Source organism: Chlamydotis macqueenii, chromosome 10, assembly GCF_036417535.1.
Source record: "Chlamydotis macqueenii isolate bChlMac1 chromosome 10, bChlMac1.mat, whole genome shotgun sequence".
NCBI lineage: Eukaryota > Metazoa > Chordata > Aves > Otidiformes > Otididae > Chlamydotis > Chlamydotis macqueenii.
The window spans coordinates 22634643-22652449 of record NC_141565.1 but is presented as its reverse complement, the minus strand read 5'-3'; the positions used below and the strand labels follow the sequence as shown (position 1 = coordinate 22652449).

Sequence of the window (17807 nt, the reverse complement as noted above, 5' to 3'; positions counted from 1 at the left end):
CAGTTTCTGCATCACCTAGTTAGAAAATTCAGCAACAGAAATTAGAATTATATTTGCATAAGTAGAAAACCAGCCCTTGCTGAAAATGGTGTGTGTTTTTTTCCATAAATGGGGAAGAAAAATATGTTTTTACAGTCAAGTTTATATCTTGGTTTCCTAATCTTGGTTACTTGACAGGTAGTGAGTCAGAGGAATAAATACATCTGCTCCAAGTGCTTGAGAGAGCAGGTACTGTCATTTCTAATACACCGATTAAACTTCCAGAAGGACTGCAGAAGGAATTTCAAGGAGAAAAATTGTCCTTTAGTACAGTTTGGACTGCCCTGTGTGAGCTGTTCCTAGGAAGATTCACAAGCCCATCTCCTCAGAGTTTATTTATGCGGAAGCACTAGATTCCCACCTACCTTCTCTGCTCCGTAGCTGCTTCGGCAAGGGAGAAGTAAAAGGGCCTTAAAATGGGAACCAGGATCTTCATGGAGGACGACAATGAAATTTTTAGGTGGGTCTTGCAGCTCTGAAGAAAGAATTGTGCCAGATGTTTATACTGTTATTAGAACATGCTTGGCAGGGAGAGCGTGCTGTGTACAGTGTATTAAGATGACTCTCCCTTTAGGTAAACTAAAAGAAGCGTAACCCCCTGCCCTAACCCAAGCCAATGATTAAAGAGGATGGGTCTCGGAGGAGGATTTGATCATAGCAGTCAATGTCAGGACTCACTAACATCTTGTTGATTCATCTTTCAGCCTTTAAAGGGTGCCTGTGCTCTCAGGCTGAGGTTTGTCAGCTGTGATGCATATGCTGCTTTTGTGCCAGGAAGGTAAAATTGTGTCTGCTAAAACCTTTTGGAGGTGGATAGTAGTCTGTGTTAATTCCTTAAGAGCATATAATAGATACTGTTGAAAACTGCAAACAAAACACAGAGCTTTTTGAAAATGGTGGTGTCCTGAGGTTTACCAGTAGATCAGTTTGTAGGTTAGCCGGACAGTCCGGAGCCGGTATGGGTGGACTTCTCCATTAACTGCATGCTTTCTCTTGCCTCTGCTGTCTGTCTCTGAATGGCAGATGAATCTTCCACTCTACTCAGGCTTGTCCGAATCACTCCGGTAACAACGATCAGAATTCCTGTGAATAACGAGAAACTTGAGTAATCTGCTTTGGCGTGGAGGGAGGGGGGCGGCAGCTGACACAGGTACTGTCGGGGAGCCCAGGGCTGTCCCAGGAGAGCCCGCGGTGCTCTGGCTCCTCCATCCCTGGGCACCGGTCCGGCGGGGCCGCTGGAAGTCATGGCACAGCCAGCGAGGCTGCTCGGCGCGCCCAAAATACCGCGTGCTGGGAAAAGCCAGTCTGGGGCTTTCCTCTCCTCTTTCGAATTTAGTACTAGCATTTTCTGTATTTTCCCACCAAAAAAAAAGGCACACAGAGATTTCATGTGTGTTTTGGCAAACAAATTTTCACATTCTCGTCCTAGTGTTCTTTCCATTGATTCTGTGCCAAGATCAGATCCCTTCGGAAAGTCTATTCATAAGTCTTTGTTCTTCAGTATGAGGAAAAACTCCATGTGATTATTTGTAGACCAACACTGTAATTAAAGGAACATTTATTATCATATTATTGTTAGGATAGATTTTGTTTTTTGTATTTTTTCCAGTTTCTCTCTCTTTGTTTTATACCAGACCACATCTTATTGAGACAGCTGTTATTACAGAATCTGAACTTTCTGTTTGGAAGGTTTCCTTATTCTGGCTGCCTTCCTGCAGATGCTAACATCTTGCATTAGAAGTGAGATGGCCTTCTGTTTGGGTAGCCTGTCTTGTCAGCTCCAGCGCAGCGCTCTCGGGTTCAGAAGCCTATCCCTTTGTACAGGATGCATGGCAAAAACGCGGAGTTTTGCACTCTGAGCCTTTTGCTGTGTGTCTGCTGCCTGCTTCTGCTGGCCACAGAGCTCCTTCCTCCCTCCAAACGTGAGTTTTGGCTTGGTGGCCTTCCTGAGGGACAGCTCAGACTGCTGAAGTCTCTGCTTCGGAGAATTCGAGGTACTATAGACTGTACTATTGTGATACTTCCTGAGAAAGCAATGTTGAGAGAAGGATATATGAATCAGTCTTAAGTCTGGTGAAAAGGTAAACTGATGTGAAGCTTGACTTTTAGGAGTCTCGTCAGCTAGCGTGAACGCATTGGGAAATACGTTTTAGTTAGTGAACACATGTTACGGAAAAGTCAACAGATGTCATTGGTGGTTACAAGTAGTAGAATGTGTTACTTTGACAAGAGGAGGAGCTCTCAAAAGCAATGGAAAGTACACTGAAAAGATGCATTCTCTAGATGAAGAGAATTTATATAGGCAACTGTCCAATTGTTCAGATATTTTTACCTTTTGGGGCTTTTTGTTCTTTATGCAAAGACTAAACTGCGATTGCATGTACACAGTGGTTTTGTGTTATCTGAAGGACACAGAATTCAGTGTGCTGTAGCATGGGATGCCGGGCTTTTGTGTAGAAATAGCTGCTCAACAGCCAAAATAATAATGTGGTAAGTGTGTGTGTTGACTTTGATTAGCTGCTTTAATGGTAGGCTGCCTGTATGAAGACCTGAGGGAGTCTGAAGAAGACGTTTTTTGCATAACCAGAAGATAAATTCCTTGTTCAAAAAGGGGGGGGAAAAATTTAAAAGTACATCTTTGATAGAACACCTAGCTGCTTCCTTTTGAGGATTAAACTTTGCCTAAGTGTATTAAAGGCAACTACTTTGTTCTCTTTTGAACGTGATTGTAGAACAGAACTATCTGCGATGTGACAAGTCTTCTGAGGCTATAGTTGGCTACCTTTAAGTTGAAGAATTCTGTGCATTTATCAGCAGTAAAATGCGATAACTTTGTCTGCCAGGTGTGGCTGCCAGTGGCCGTGCTGAGCAGCGATACCTGCCAGACCTTTCTGGGACTCTGGATGAAATACGCCGCCGTAAGCAGCACATGTGGGACAGGGCTGTGTGAAGGCACTCAGTGTTCCCATTAACTGTCCCCAGTTCCCTGTGACGCTGATCCGATGCCAACAGTAGCTAGACGCTCCGTGTCTGTGTCAGCTGGGGAATTAACCTCCCGCAAAACTTCCAGTCCATATCTAGGCATGAGCAGGCAGAAAAACATAGTTTTGCTGCCACAATTAATTGCAGTTGTTTGCACTGCAGAAAGTCAGTGTCCCGGGACAGACGTGAATTGCCACTGACAGATGTGGCCATCGCATCCAGTAATCCAGGAAATTTAAACTCTCCAAATCCAGCTCCTGAATCTGGCCTGAATATAACCACTGCAGGATGTTCGACGTGCCGAGCTGGTTGGTGTGGCTGTTCACCAGGCACTGATCTTAAACTAGTACAAGTGCGGGGTTACCTGATGACTTACATGAGTTTGTTTTTAAAAGATTTATGTGCAGACAGTTCTTAATTAGTTGTTCTTCTTGGACATGAAAAATCTTTACCTTAAAAAACTGAGAAGTTTTCTAAGTTACCCAATACTGAAATGTCTTCAGCTTTAAATCTGAGAGTATAGCTGCATTTCAGACTTCTTACGGGCCTTGCGTCTTCATGAAAGTGCTGTAAGAAATGATTTTATGGCAGTGCATGTTCTCTAGGTACATCACCCACAGCCCTCCTCCCTTTTAAAAAAAAAAAAAAAAGTAATCCAAATATTCTTCCTGAGTTAAAAACTTTGCAAGTTGAGGACCCACAGCTGTTCTACTTTCACAGGCTTTGTCACCTCAGGTGCAGTGAGTTGTGTCACAGTCAAGGCTGTAAAGCCATGGTATTTAAATGAAGAGCATGCACTTGCTGAGCAGCAGCAGTAGTAAAAATCCTAGTGCTTGAAAAAGTCAATGTGTTACAGATGGGAAGGAGGAGGACAGCTCTTCGGTGTTACTGACTTGTTTGTGGTCTTTTGGGGCCATGCATTTGTGTCTGGGGGGCGCTGAGCATCTTGTGCCGTTGTAATTAGTGCTGCGTGGGGTTGTCTCTTGGAAGAAGGCAGCATCTTTGTTCCCCTGCACCCTGAATGCGGAGCCCTGGGCCGCAGCTCTGCAGCAACAGCGATAGTGCAGTGTGGGTGGGAGAGGAGGAGGCACAGGGGCTCTTGGGCTCCTCAGCATCCTGAAAAGCTGTCCCCCTTCCTGTCCCTCCCTCTCGTGTTACCCTGCTGTAAAGAGAAGCGAAGGGAAGGTCCTCTCCACCCCACTTAGCAAGTGAGGACAGAGTATCTCTTAGAGGTGAGCCTGTCTCCTCCGTTCATTGTTAGAGAGATGCTGCCTTTCCTGTAAGATTTTCCATTTCTTGTGAACTGTCCCAGTTTGCCAGAGCTTGTAGATTTGTAGATAGTTGGGGTTTTTTTGTTGTTTTTTTTTGTTTTTGGTTTGGTTTTTTTTGCAGTTGCCTGTTTTTTGGTAGGACTTCTGATGATGCAGCAGGCTTGGCTTGGCAGATGGTGGCTGTGAGAATGGCGGCGAGTCAGGGAGAAAGCTGAGGACAGCTGGGCAGGCTCTGCTCCCAGCAGGCGCGACAAGTGAGCGGTGTGCAGGCTGCCAAGGGGAGACGGAGCAGTGAATTAAAGGGAATAGAGTAATGACCACGTGTGGACTTCTGCTGGCTGGTGTTGAGTGGATGTTATGAACTCTGTTGTAACCCTCAGGCTGCGGAGGACTCTTGTCAAAGTAGTAGTGGGAAAGAGTGGGACATGTGGTTGTCCGTTGTTGATGTCAGTCGGGAAACTCTACTGTGATGATACAGGAGTGAAAGTGAGCCCCAAGGTATGCGGGCAGGCCGGACAGCTGCATCGCTGTGCAGTCTCCCCGCCAAGAATGCAGTCTCTGGCTTAATTTATCTTAGATTGATCTGTATAAAATAGATGGTAAAATAAGCAAGACTGTGCAAAGACTGCTGAGACAGGGGCAGGAATAAAACATGTCTTAAGATCTTATGCAATTGCCTGAGTAGAACAACTGTGATTTTATAATTCTTCACATTAGCTCAAAGCTAAAAGCACTAATGAGACAGAGAGGAGAATGAGCCTTCTGCTGCCACCGTGTTCCTATCGCTAAAGTACAAGTTTATTTCTTTGAAGAGAGACTTCTGTTTAACTGGCGCCTTGACATGTGCTCGCCATGAGGAGGGCAGGGAGTGCCAGTGGGAGGTAAAGCACTCGTAGAGGGGTGGTAAGCGTTCTGGCGGAGGCTGAAGTGGGCTGTTCTTGAGGGCAGTTATGTTTTCCCCTTATTTTATAGGAGAAAAGAACAAGGGTTTTGTGCTCTTTGGCTGATCATCAATGAAACACAACCGAAATAGCTTGGGTTCCTAACAGCAAATCTCAAGAGCTGACAAGCGCAGTTATCTCTCGGTGGGGGGGCTGCGAGCAGCCGTGCTGAGGAGACCCGCAGTAAGGGGGGACGGGAGGAATATGGCAATGCTTTCTGCTAAGCTCTTTGGTTCCAGGAGCCTCTGTCACAGCTACGTGCTTGACGTACTCTGACTTGAAAATGGTCAGCTACCATCTTTAATAAGGGGAAAACCTTTTCTTTACTGTGCTCTGTGTGATGTTTTGAGAGGCATTTTGTTACATTTGGAAAAAAGAAATGTATTTTGTTTGAAAATCAGTAAGATAATTCTTAGAGCGTGGTGAGGCTCAGCTGGCGTGCTCCTGCTCCTGGTTTGTGTGGGCTAGCCAATTCCCAAGTGCTGCGTGTGAGGAAGGGGGAGAGGGAGGAAGGAATGGAGGAAAAGCTCCGTCTGTTTTCGTTCTGGTTTCTTCTCAAAGGAAAAACTAATACTGTCCAGTGTAGTTAACTGCATGTTATCTTCTGGATGCTTCTAGACAACAGCTGTACCGGTTGGTCTTGGATACTCCGCTGGTTCCGTCTCCGTTGGCCCCTAGCAGGCATTCAGCTGGCAAAAGCCAGGTTAGGAGTCCTGTTTCTTGGCCAGTGGTAAAAGAAGAAGTGCCAGTGATTGACAGTTTCTTGAGAAAGGAAGAAGTTTGCCCTTCAACAAAGGCAGATGGCCTGGCAGGAACAGATCAGAAGATATTCAAAACGGAGGAACATCAAAATCTTTACTGCAGTTCTGCAGAGATTGATGGTAAAGACAACGAAGTGGGGTCACAAGAGAGTCCTGAGTGCACCAAAAGCCATGAAAAGCCTTCTACATCCATGGTAAAAGTGGTCAAGAAAGGTGAGATGGTTAATTTTTGGTTTTGTCCTGTTCTCTTCCCCAAGTCCCTCGTTGTGGTTGGCTGTATGCATTAGAGTACATCCAGTGCGTGGCATTCCTCTCCTCTCTCTGCGTTATTCTGATCTGTTAAGGTGCTTCCCGTTGAACTGGACTATGCTTTATTCAGATTACTGCTTATGGGGGACGGCTCTGCTACAAGCATGTTCTTGATGAGGAAGTCTGGGCTGCTGCCAAGTAATTAAATGGAGTTCAAAGCTTACAGATTCCTTTGCTTTGAGTAACAACTCTAAAAAACAATAGTTGCACAACAGACTTATTTGGTAAAAAATGAAGTAATTTTCTCTTCTCCTTCCCCTTAATGACTACACAGACGTTGACATTAATTCTGCTCTCGTATCCTTCAGTAACCAGAAGCAAGGTATTTGATAATGTGCTTGTTGTTTGAGGGGTGCACCCACAACCAGAATGATCATGGCTTCAGCTTTGTTAATAATTCTATTCATACACTCCCTAGAAGAAAGCAATCTGCTTTGTTCTTCTGTGATTGTACAATGTTAAGATTAATTTATTTTGAAGCATGAAAATCACGGAATCATTTCAGTTGGAAAAGACCCTTAAGACCATCGAGTCCAACCAGTAACCCAGCACTGCCAAGTCCACCACTAAACCACGTCCCTAAGCTCCACATCTGCAGGTCCTTTAAATATCTCCAGGGATGGTGACTCCACCTGTTCCAATGCTTGACAGCCTTTTTGGTGAAGGAATTTTTCCTAATATCCAATCTAAACCTCCCCTGGCACAACTTGAAGCCGTTTCCTCTCGTCCTACCGCCTGTTACTTGGGAGAAGAGACCGACACCCACCTCACTACAACCTCCTTTCTGAGAGTTGTAGAGAGCGATGAGGTCTCCTATCAAGTGCTCATTTATACTAATCAACTAATGACAGAATCCTCTTAGTTTTGACATGATGCAGATGTTTGTTCTATGACCCAATTAAAAGCCTAAATTAAAATAAAGGATCAGGTAGGAGTAGAACACTGATTCTTATTAGTTCATATTTATCTGTTCTTTTGTTTAACAATTTGTTCAGCTGGAACACTGAAGTTCATATTTATTCATCAGCTGGGTAAATGCTGCTTAAAGACGCAACGCAGCCTGAAAAGTAGCCGTATGAAAACAGCATCAGCTTACCCAGAAGTTACGTTTCCTAGTTTTATGCATCAGATTTGCACTAGTAATTTAAACTAATCTGAAATTTTACTGCTCATTTATTCTTGAGCAATTGAAATTTTCACTTGCTTACCATTTTATGACCTTATTAAGTCCTTGAGCATGCATTACATTGCAATTATTTCCACAAATACAAGGTAATTGGTCAAACAATATAAGTGAAAGACTTAAAATGAGGCAATGCTGAAGTGGTTTTAGTAAGCGTTATTTGTTCCTGTGTTAAGAATTGAAATGTTAACTTCAAATACTGCTCAGAACTATTGTGTTATGTTACTGTCCCAACTTGTGGTATTTTTTGTTTTTTTTTTTTTTTTTTTTTAACCTTTGACTAGAATATGATGTCATGGGAGTCAAGAATTGCAAAGCAGTGTTACCAGATAACTCTAAATTCCCACAGCATTTCACAGTGTTTTTCATAGGTTGTTCTTTGTTTTGCCTTTTAGATGAAAACTGACTTCCTCCATCCTAATACAGAGGATGTCAGTTAAAGAATCTCTCATACTGTTTGTTTGAAGTTAGCCTTTTGGTTTTGACATAATGTGATTGCTAGAGGCAAATGTTTAAGTCTGTGTTTCTGACTGTCTTTACAGGTAATGTTTATAGTGCTTCTTGAAAATACGATGCTAGAAGAATTCATAATTTAGGAGTGAAATACTGCAGAAGTGAAAGATGTTAGTATGGAAATATGCCTATGTTTACATTAGCCCCTCCGTGTCTGTGTAGTATGTGTGTTATTCTAGATTTTGATTAGAGATTTCATTCCATCTGACTGCAGAGAAGATGAAAGCCATTCTGATATTACACAGAGAGGGAAATAAGTGTTCTGGAATGAAAATGACAGTGAAAAATGAAGATTCTGGATAGACATGCCAGATTTTTTTTAAAAAAAAGAAATCTGGAATTCTGGATTTTAATTTTCTTCAGTTAACAATTAGTTTTTCAGATGAGAACATTTGCTCTTTGCTGTAATATACCTGCTAGTAAATTCCTTCTCCCTTGCTTTCAGTGGATTGCCCTGTTTGTGGGGTTGCTATTCCAGAGCAATACATAAACAAACATCTGGACAGCTGCTTGACAAGAGATGAGAAGAAGGACAGCCTCAGAAGGTAAGAAACAACTTTAAGAACTTTTATATGCATGTAGCCATCTTTCTGCACTGCTGACGTAGGAAATACTAGGTGATGGGTTATCGTACACTGGATTGTGTGTGTTTCTTGGCTACCTGCTGTATCGATCACTCTAAAACCACCGTATAAATATGATAGTGATGATTTTCCCCTCTCAAGAAAGTATGTGAATCACCAGCAGAATTGCTTTTTGGCTTTTAGTGGCAAGAAAACACTGTACAATTTTTTAAACAGTTCAACACCAGGTATAAAACTTAGTCTGTACGTTATTCTCGTCACATTTCTGCTCACTAGCATTAACATTCCATTCAGGTAATGCTTATTCCCATTTTTCACTTGGTGAATGAATTGCTTCCCCTGATTCAGATGGAGCAAGAGACGATTGCTTCACTAGCTGTCAAGTTAAAAGATAAAAATTGCACCTTACTCACTCACTGTGGTTCTTTCTAAGTTGCCCCAGTCAAGGTTGTTTCTTTAAGATCTCAGTTTCCGTGAGATTAATGCATGCCTCTGACGTTATGCCTCTGCCCTAGAATTTGTCACGGTCTCCATGTTCACATCACAAGGGTAGACTTCAGTTTATTTTACTTACTGGCATAAATTTAGGCCATTATTATTTCTAACTGATCAGACTTAAGAACAGGGAGGGACTTCAGCTGCATGCAGTTTTACTGCATGATTGTATTTTCAATTCCTCTGAACGCTGAATTAGAAAGTAATTTTATGTTAAAGCTCTCATTTTGCCCAGTTGTGCTTAGAATGCAATCTGTAAGCTGTGGGACTTTGAAGATGAATAAATAATAAATGTAATATCAGATTTCAGTATTAAATTTTATTTTCATTTTGGATGTTCTTAGTGTTTTCTGTTTTTAATGAATGGAAATAAAAGCCGGTTCTTTCCCTGATGTCAAGCCCATGCCCTTAACAGAATTTTAAACTTTGCTTGTTTATCTAGACGGCTGGGATCTTAAAAAAGTATCATGCAAGATACTTTTCCGTAGGGACTGGCTATTGTATACGAAATGCTGGCTTGTTGGCAATGTATTTTTTTTTGGCAGTGGTGTTTGGGTTTCAGTAACAGCACATTTCTCGTTCTCTGAACGAATTTTAGCTCTGTTTATTCTCAAATTAGGAGCACATGGCAGGCTATGTTAAAAGTTGAGCAGTATTTCAGCGGAACTGATAATTTAGTCCCAAAACCTGCACAGGAGTAATTACAACAGGTAAGTGTATGTTCACACGAACACTGCGTTTCTCAAGGATGGGGAAGAAAACTCCACCAGTGTTAACATTCAGAACTGTTTGAACTGTTTTCATGTGGCTGGCTGCTTGCAAAGCTGTCATCACTCTTCTATGATACAAAGCTTTTTCAGAGCTTTCAAAAGGTTTAATTATTCAATGAATTTTTTTTTTTGTATTTCCCAAAAAAGTGTGAGGAAAGTCTTTTCCTGAGAAGTGTATTTTGTTAATGCATCTTTTTTTTTTTTTGCCAGCTATGCTACCTTGAAATTTATTTTCTATGTGAGAAATTGAAAGTGCTGAATACAGTTTTCAAATAAGTCTCTCGCTTTCACAATGGGAACCTGTTACCTTCTCTGGAATTCAGAGCAGTGCAGGAAGAAAAGTCTCTTTAACTAGATGCTGTTCTTCAGTAACTAATACGTTATTTAAGTTGAAGAAGATGAGCGAGGCACTAGATGGATTTTGGTACCTTTGTTGGCTAGTTTCGGTGTATTTCAGCAGGAGGTGTAGGGAAGACTGAACTAATTTGTGCACAAGGAAACTGTTCTGCTAGTTTTAGATGATGAAAGTTGTAGTAGGACTTGAATTTTCTATGGCAGTTTCCTGTAATTAAGATGTTTTCCCTAGCTATGCCAGGAACGTTGAGTTCTTCTGACATAAGGCAGTGAGAAGGAGTGAATTTTGATTTTTAGATGTTCTTCATCCGAGAGCACTATTAATTCTCTTTAATGTCACTTTCTGTATTACCAAACTACCCTGCTGTTAGCTGGGAACGACAGATTTGCTTTGAGGTACATGACTCTATGTTTCTTGAAGTAGTTGTTCTAGAAAGTTGAAAAACTCCTAATTCAAGTTTTGGCTTGCAGTTTTAACGCTTTTAAAACTTCAACCGATTCGGGTAAGACATGGCCAGGACCTGGGTGGCAAACCTGTGTATCTTACCTAGAGTGGGTGAAATGCCCTGTAAAAATTCACTAAAAAGTCAGTATGTTGATTCTTAATAGATGTATTAATTAAATACCAGTTTGTTTTCTTTTCCTTTCGCAGTTCTAGTCACAAAAGGAAGCCTATGTCTAAAGTTGTGTACAACTTGCTCTCTGATCGTGATTTGAAGAAGAAGCTAAAGGAACACGGTCTGTCTACCCACGGCACCCGACAGCAGCTCGTTAAAAGACACCAAGAATTTGTGCACATGTATAACGCCCAGTGTGATTCTCTAAGTCCCAAATCAGGTCAGTTAGAAATTCTAGGAAAGTTGTTACCTTCACAACGATTTGCGTGCATTTCTCCTTCTCTCAGTTTTCAGGGTAGGAGTAAGGCTGGTTTGAATATTTGGGAAAACTGGAGCTGGAATAATTTATCTTATTTAAATCAAGATTAATGCAAGAAAAGGAAATGTAACGATAACCAGAAATGTGTTGCGATACTCTGGAAGTATCCAACAAGAATGTAAATTTGTGTTGAAATTCTTTGGTTTACTAACCCTGTTCTGAAATGGTTTTATTGACTTTGCATTTTAATGAGTCCCTCCAACTTAAACTCTGAGGATTTTGAGTCAAAAAACTAGAAGTGCCTGAGGTTCTTAGTAAGTGAATGGATTATTAATTTATCTTTTGTACCATATTTACTGACTTCCTCCTACACACTGAGACATTTATGCTTTTATGCTTTATTAAGTTCAAAATTAGATTTCTTTTTGGAGATGATAGGTAAGGGTGGAATGAACTAATACAGACATGTTAATATTTTGCTGGAATTTGTATCCATGCAGGTGTTTGGCAGCAAGTTTCTACAATTAAACTACATATAGCACTAAACAGTTGTATGGGATAAAGGGAATGCGTGTTAGTCTCTAATGTGAGTGCAATACCAGCTTCCTCTGAACAGCAGTCCGTCTGCATGTGCCCAGGTTAATGCCCGGAGAGTGCCGGGCTGGATCGGGGAGGATGGGATCCAAATAAAGTGTTGGGCTGCCCGGTCTCGTAGGCAGTGTGGCCATTTTTTAGATTTTGAACAGCATGTATGAGCTAGAGGGAGAGCTGTCCCAGCTCATCTTGTTGTTGTTATTGTTGTTGGTTTTTATTTGATTAGAAGCTTGTGGCAAAGTCCTTTTAAAGGAGTTTCCAACAGGATGATGTTCTGATACTGCTCTCCTGGGAGCTGCGCAGCTGTTAGTGTCCTGGAAATTCTCATAGAGCTGGTATTGTATTTTCTGCCCTGCTTCTAGGACGTAGCTTGCTGTCTGCTAGGTCTGTAGCGTAGGTCAGTCCTGCTGCTGCCAAGAGCTGGTCCCAGGCTCCTCAAAGGTGGAGAGATGAGAAATATTGATCCTCGCACTCGGTTTGCTCTCTTTAATTTTCATGTTTACAGAGAGACTTAAGTCCTGAAGCACAAGTTCACTACCTCTTCCAGAAATTGTTAACAATTCTGAGTGGTTTTGTGTGTGCTGAAGGGCTCACAAACTAGTTGGACCAGATCAGTTTTTGCTCTTGCTGGCAGTGGGGCTGTCGGGAACTGAATGAGTGGCGCAGCGTGCCGGGAGCTGAGGGGCTGCTGGTGCACAGCTGGGTTCAGCACCTCTGTGGGTCGGGCAGCATTCCACTGCTGCTGCACAGCTGAACTTCACGTTTGCCGTCTGGTGCTCATGTGTAACAGGAATACGTGGGGGCCAAGGGCGAGAAATGCCCTTTGAGAAGGCCGCCAAATTTTAACACAGTAAAAACCACTTAATTCATCAGTTATCGTTTAACACATTTGACAGTACAGGGGAGTTTTTATTTCAAGTGAATATTAAAAGCTCATGTGTTAACTCCATGCACATATGGTCTTATATGCGATCAGACAGTTGGAAATGCGGAATATCCACAACTTCTACTGTGAGATTTCAAAAATAAAGTATGTTTTTGGTGTTCAACTCCTTTGTTAAACAGGCAGTACTACCAGATGTGGTGCTTTTTGAAAAATAGTCAGTCACTGGAGGTATGCCGTCATCCGACGGCTGGACAGGAGCAGAGAAGTTTTGCAGTGAAGCGTGGAGTGGGCTGGTCGGGAGCCACGGCAGCTCCGGGTGAGAGGAAGGGTCGCGGGGTTGGGGTTGCACTGCTACCGTTATGGTGCAGCACAGTTGGTGTGAGAAGTGGATACTGGTCTGACTGGAGCCTCGCCTCTGCTTGAGGCGTGCTGGAACTGAAGCCGTGCGGCACAGGCAGGCCTCTGTTAGTCCTTCGGCGTGTCGGGACATACTCGGCTCTTGGGGCGATTCTTCACTTGCTGCTGGGGATGGAACAGCACCAAGTCCCTGCCTGCTTCGTTCATCCAGGCCAGCTAGATGAAGAGTTCCTCAGTGTGCCACAGTGTACTTGAGCTAGTCTGCCCTAAATACTGCAAAACTGCTGTGGAGTTCTGGCTCAATACCTATAAAGGATGAATTATTAAACTAGCACTTAATATGCAGATGTGGATTTTCAGCGGTGGCAGTGAACCTAAGGTCACTGTATAATACTAATGCTAGCTTCTGAGGAGGTGTAGGTGCCAAATTCTTGGATTTTGCTTAAACCAGTTTGGAACAGGCTTTATTCCTTCACAGCCTAATAAGCTTCTTGTTCTCCAGTTACTTTACTGCCTGGTGAAAGTGTTTGTTTTAATAAATACCCATTGCTACCTAGTAGCTCTGTGAAAATGATTAAGTGTAGAAACAGATCTGTAAAACTGGAGGTCAGAATAAACCATGCGGGGTCCTGCATAGCTGCAGTTTTAGTTAAAAGGTTAACAAACACAGTTATGTCTGTTTATGTGCTCTGAGGTGTCCAGCTCAGTCGTTGGAGTAGGCTGTAATTCATCTTTGGACTATGGGTTCTGGATGGGAGCCTGCAGACAGGTTTCTGTTGCCTCAGAAGGTAGTCCTTGGAAGGTGTCATTATTTTGTCTTCTGTTTAAAGATACATTATAAAATGGAAACTCTTTTTCTAAAAGACGTGCCTGTGTGCCACAGAAACACTAGAGTGTGCTGGGGTAAACCTCTAACATGGTTTGAAAAGCCTACATTTTCCCATGAATTTCCATGAAGTGTGAGAGAAGAGCCCGGGAGGTGGCGGAGAGCCCGCTGCCGGCGAGCACCACGGGGCCTGCTGCAAGGTGCTGAGGCCAAGGCCCGTGGCTGCCGGGCTGCCTCCTGCTCCCCTGCCTCTGCTGCCTACCTGCCGTGGGTGGGAATGGTTCCCCTGCCCTAACAAACACCCGCGGGGCACTGGTGTAAAACCATGCGGAGCCCTCGTGTAAAACCATGCCGCTTGGATTTGCTTGTGACTGGAGTCAGTTTTCTCACCGCTGGAGAGCTGATGCCGGTTTGTCTCTGTGATTTAAATTGATGGTAGTGTCATTCAGTGCTGGTACATCTTTTTATTTAACAGCTCGTGTTTTAGTGATCCCTTTCTTATCTTTTCAAACAGTTGCAGAGGTTGTTAAAGAGCTGGAAAAGAACGAGAAGATTCGGGTTCAGCTGGAATTGAATAAAACCGGTGAAAATGTAAGCTAATTATCTTTGTTTTCAGAGCAGGGAATGGGTGGGAGAAATTGCAGAGTGGGCGCTGAACATGTTTGCCTATCGCTTTATTATGGGACTTCCCAGATTCCTAGGTTGCATCAACAGAAATCATCTTGATTTTCTCAAATCACTCACTTGTCATGGGCAGTTCTTCGTGTACTCCTGATGTTTCTATGCCCAAACCATTTAAGTAGGAGCATTTTCTAATTGCAATAAAAATTATTGAGAAATGTTCCCCATGGTCATACTGGAGGATTGTGACCCTTCATGGCAGTGTGGGTAATGCTTTGCTTCCTAGAATTCTCTAGGATTTAGCTAGCGAATTCCTTGTTTCCGTATCAGCAACAGCACCCGTTCTTTTCCCATGACATATGATACTTTTGTGACTTTTGGAGCATGTTTGTTGCACAATATTAGGAAACATTTTGTTTCACACATGCTGGGTGTTATATGGGGCGGCTTGGCTTAGTCCTGTTGGCATTGTGAAAGCAAAGCAAGACAGCATGTATACGTACTTTAAATATATATTACCGTCTGCCGATGAGTTGGTAAGAGCTGGTGGGGGAAAAACAGCGGATCTTTCTTCAAGTTTTAAGTTTCTATTTTTAAAGAAAGTACACAGCTTTGTCACCTTTTTGTTTCTGTAAATAAACATTTGTGTGATTTCTGTAGAGCCTGACCTTCACAAAGGACCAGACAGAGGAAGAAATAGATGAGATCCACACTGATTATCGTAAGTAATACACAAGTTTCACTTCATTTTGCTTTTAAATTCACCTTCTTTTCCTTTGTACTGAAATACACACACACAAGTGATGCTTTTCACATGTGTGTGCTTTCCCCGCCCCTCTATTTAATAAATAAAATCTGGAAATTCACTGTTTGGGCTGAAAATTCCTCTTTGAAGTTCAGTCAGTGTTAAGTACTGATGTTTGACAAAACTCTCTGCCAGGGCTGGGTAGGATTGAGTGGAAGCTGATTGCCTCCTTAGTACTTCTCCATTTGTGCACTGGACTTACCTTCTCAGTGGTCCTGCAGAACTTCTCTGCAAGGACTCCCTAGAGCCCAGCAGTGCTGCGTGCGTGTGCTGGCCGTATCCTCTCGAGCCGCCCAGGCTGCTGTCCCATGGAGGGGGGCTCTGTTTCCGTGTCCTCTCTGCCCAAGACTCTCCGTGCAGTTCTTGTGATGCTGGTTTTGAAGAACAGAAGAGCAGTTGTGACTGCAGTGGAAGCTGATTGGGCTTTGCTTGTGAGATCTCGCCCTTCCTTGCCCCAGATTTTTTGGCACATTCTCTGAGAATAATCTGAATTACTCAGAGGTTCATGTAAATTGGTTAATTATTTTGCCAGTTTTATACTTTGTTAAAATGGCATATGAATTTGTGTGTATTAAGTCACTCACTGATTGTCAAACAAACACACACCCCAAAACCAAAAAATACAAAAAAACCCAACAAATCCCTAAAGCTTATTACCTCCTGTTGTGTGTCAGTAAACAATGGCACGCGCTCCCGAGTATTTTTTTAAGTACGGCATTTTCTCAGTGTCAGGTTTGATATTGTTGTCTCCCTTCTTGGGGTTCTGGGCGCTGTACGGCGTTTGCTCTGCAGGCGGTTGCTGGCTGCGGGCCCTCCCGGAGCACCAGCCTGGCCCAGGCGCAGTGGGCCGCTCCAGAGGGCGGCATCTCTGCCGACCAGGGGTGTGCCCAGCTGGCAAGTGGGGTGAAGGCTGGCTGGCCTGGCCCTGCACTCGCCAGTATAGACAGTAACACAGATACTGTGTTTTCCCATTACTCTGGGTATTCCCTCCTCCCCTACAATTTTTATGATTGGACATTGGCTTTATTTGAAATGCGCCTGCATTCTGAGCTGTGATCAGTCTTCCAAAGTCCTCTGACTCATCCTGCAGCAGATAAGTTTGTATAAATCCATGGAGAAATCTGCTCTTTCCATACCTTATTTCCCCCGGTTTGCTGTCCAGTGCAGGGTGACATTAACTGACAAGCAGCGTGGCAACAGTGGTTTATATTTAATATGGCATTTCTAAAATACTTCACGGCTGTGTGTTTCCTCAACCGCGTGTTTTTCACGCTTCTGCAGTTGTCAAAGTGGCCCTTACTGCTAAAAAGTACCTTTTAACTGAGTCAAAAGCGCTTTTTCCATATTTTAATTGTATGCTGTGATTCTCAAACCATCCAGGGTTTCCCAGCACTCCTCACATTGCTCCTGTCCGTCACACCCCCTCCACACGTGTGCGTATTCCTGTCCCCTCCCTGCGTCGTGTTCTGCTTTCCCCTCCCGCCATGTGCTTTTGAAGCAGTCTGTTAGGAGGAATGCTCTGTCATTTGGGTGACCTCTTCCCCTCCACTCCATTCCATGCAGGCAGCTGGGGTTCAGTGCCAACTGGGTGATTTTTTTTCTCATTTTGCTGTTGCTGTTTGTTTCATTTTTTACACGGAGTGTGTGCAGGAGAGCAGTGCCTGTGTTGGGTATTAAACCTGCTTCTGCCCTGACGAAATAACAGCAAGTTTTTGGGAAGGGTAACTGGAATAAGTATCTGAGGGGAAGAAGGGATAGAAAATAAGAAAAATATCACAGAGCTGTGGTTCAGTGATACACTTTTGTTTGGGTTTTGCTGGGGGTGTTGGGGTTTTTTGCTCTTTGCTTGTTTTTTTTCTGACAGAGAACGGATTCCTGCTTAAGCTGACCCTGGGAAAGCACGGTATTTTGAACTGTCCTTCTCCTTTCCGTGTGCTGAAACTCAAACTGTGTTTTCTCCCTCTGTGGAGCCATCTGCCCACTGTTATGGTTAGTTTAGAAGCAAACATTCTTGTGAGAGTTAAAGACTGCAGGACTTGCACGCTGTTACAGTAATTCGGTACAGAACTGGCTAATGTCAACTGAAACGTACGGATGATTTCCTGACCCAGGTGTGTTTGTGCACCAGGTTTTCAATAGCATTACTTTGTACTCAGCTCCCTACTGGTGTTTTATTATTCAGACATTCTTTCCTGTTGTTTCCCACTCACTTTGCTTCACCTGCGCTCTGCCTGCACGCCCAGGCGCGGCAGTTAGCCGTGTGACGCTAACGCGATGTTCCCTGAACGTCAAACTTCCCTGCTTTCAGCTGCGGAGGAGCGCAGCAATGAAGGGACAGCTCATTCTGATCACACCTAAGGGTGTATTTAAATCTGCGATCTGATCATATTTCCCATGTTTTCCCTGCCTTGTTTCAGGCATATAAATTACTCCACAATGCAGCTAGATTTAACCTTGCTGATTCTAGTTGGGTTTCTGTGAAGGCTAAATAAGGGCCTAAATCTTTAGCAAATTTTTCCCTTGCTTTTTGTTGCTGTTCCTGAGAATGTATTTTTAAGTGCACACACACTGTTCCTGGTTTTGACTCTTCAGCATTCTCCTCTAATTCCAAGTAACTGGTTAATGATTACTTTCTGGTCA

General features: G+C 43.2%; 1 protein-coding gene across 4 annotated transcripts in view; it reads left to right on the top strand.

Moving 5' to 3' along the window:
• The window catches only part of RAD18 (RAD18 E3 ubiquitin protein ligase), a 52762-nt gene that overhangs the window by 8491 nt on the left and 26464 nt on the right, over positions 1-17807 (top strand). For 3 of the 4 annotated variants that reach the window (XM_086755771.1, XM_086755769.1, XM_086755768.1), the window contains exons 5-9: positions 5852-6207; positions 8445-8544; positions 10855-11039; positions 14256-14332; positions 15023-15083. In XM_086755771.1, coding sequence (XP_086611897.1) covers positions 5852-6207; positions 8445-8544; positions 10855-11039; positions 14256-14332; positions 15023-15083 — 779 coding nt within the window. Of the gene's footprint in view, positions 1-177; positions 500-5851; positions 6208-8444; positions 8545-10854; positions 11040-14255; positions 14333-15022; positions 15084-17807 lie in introns of all 4 variants that reach the window. The other variant, XM_086755770.1, reaches the window with a different exon arrangement.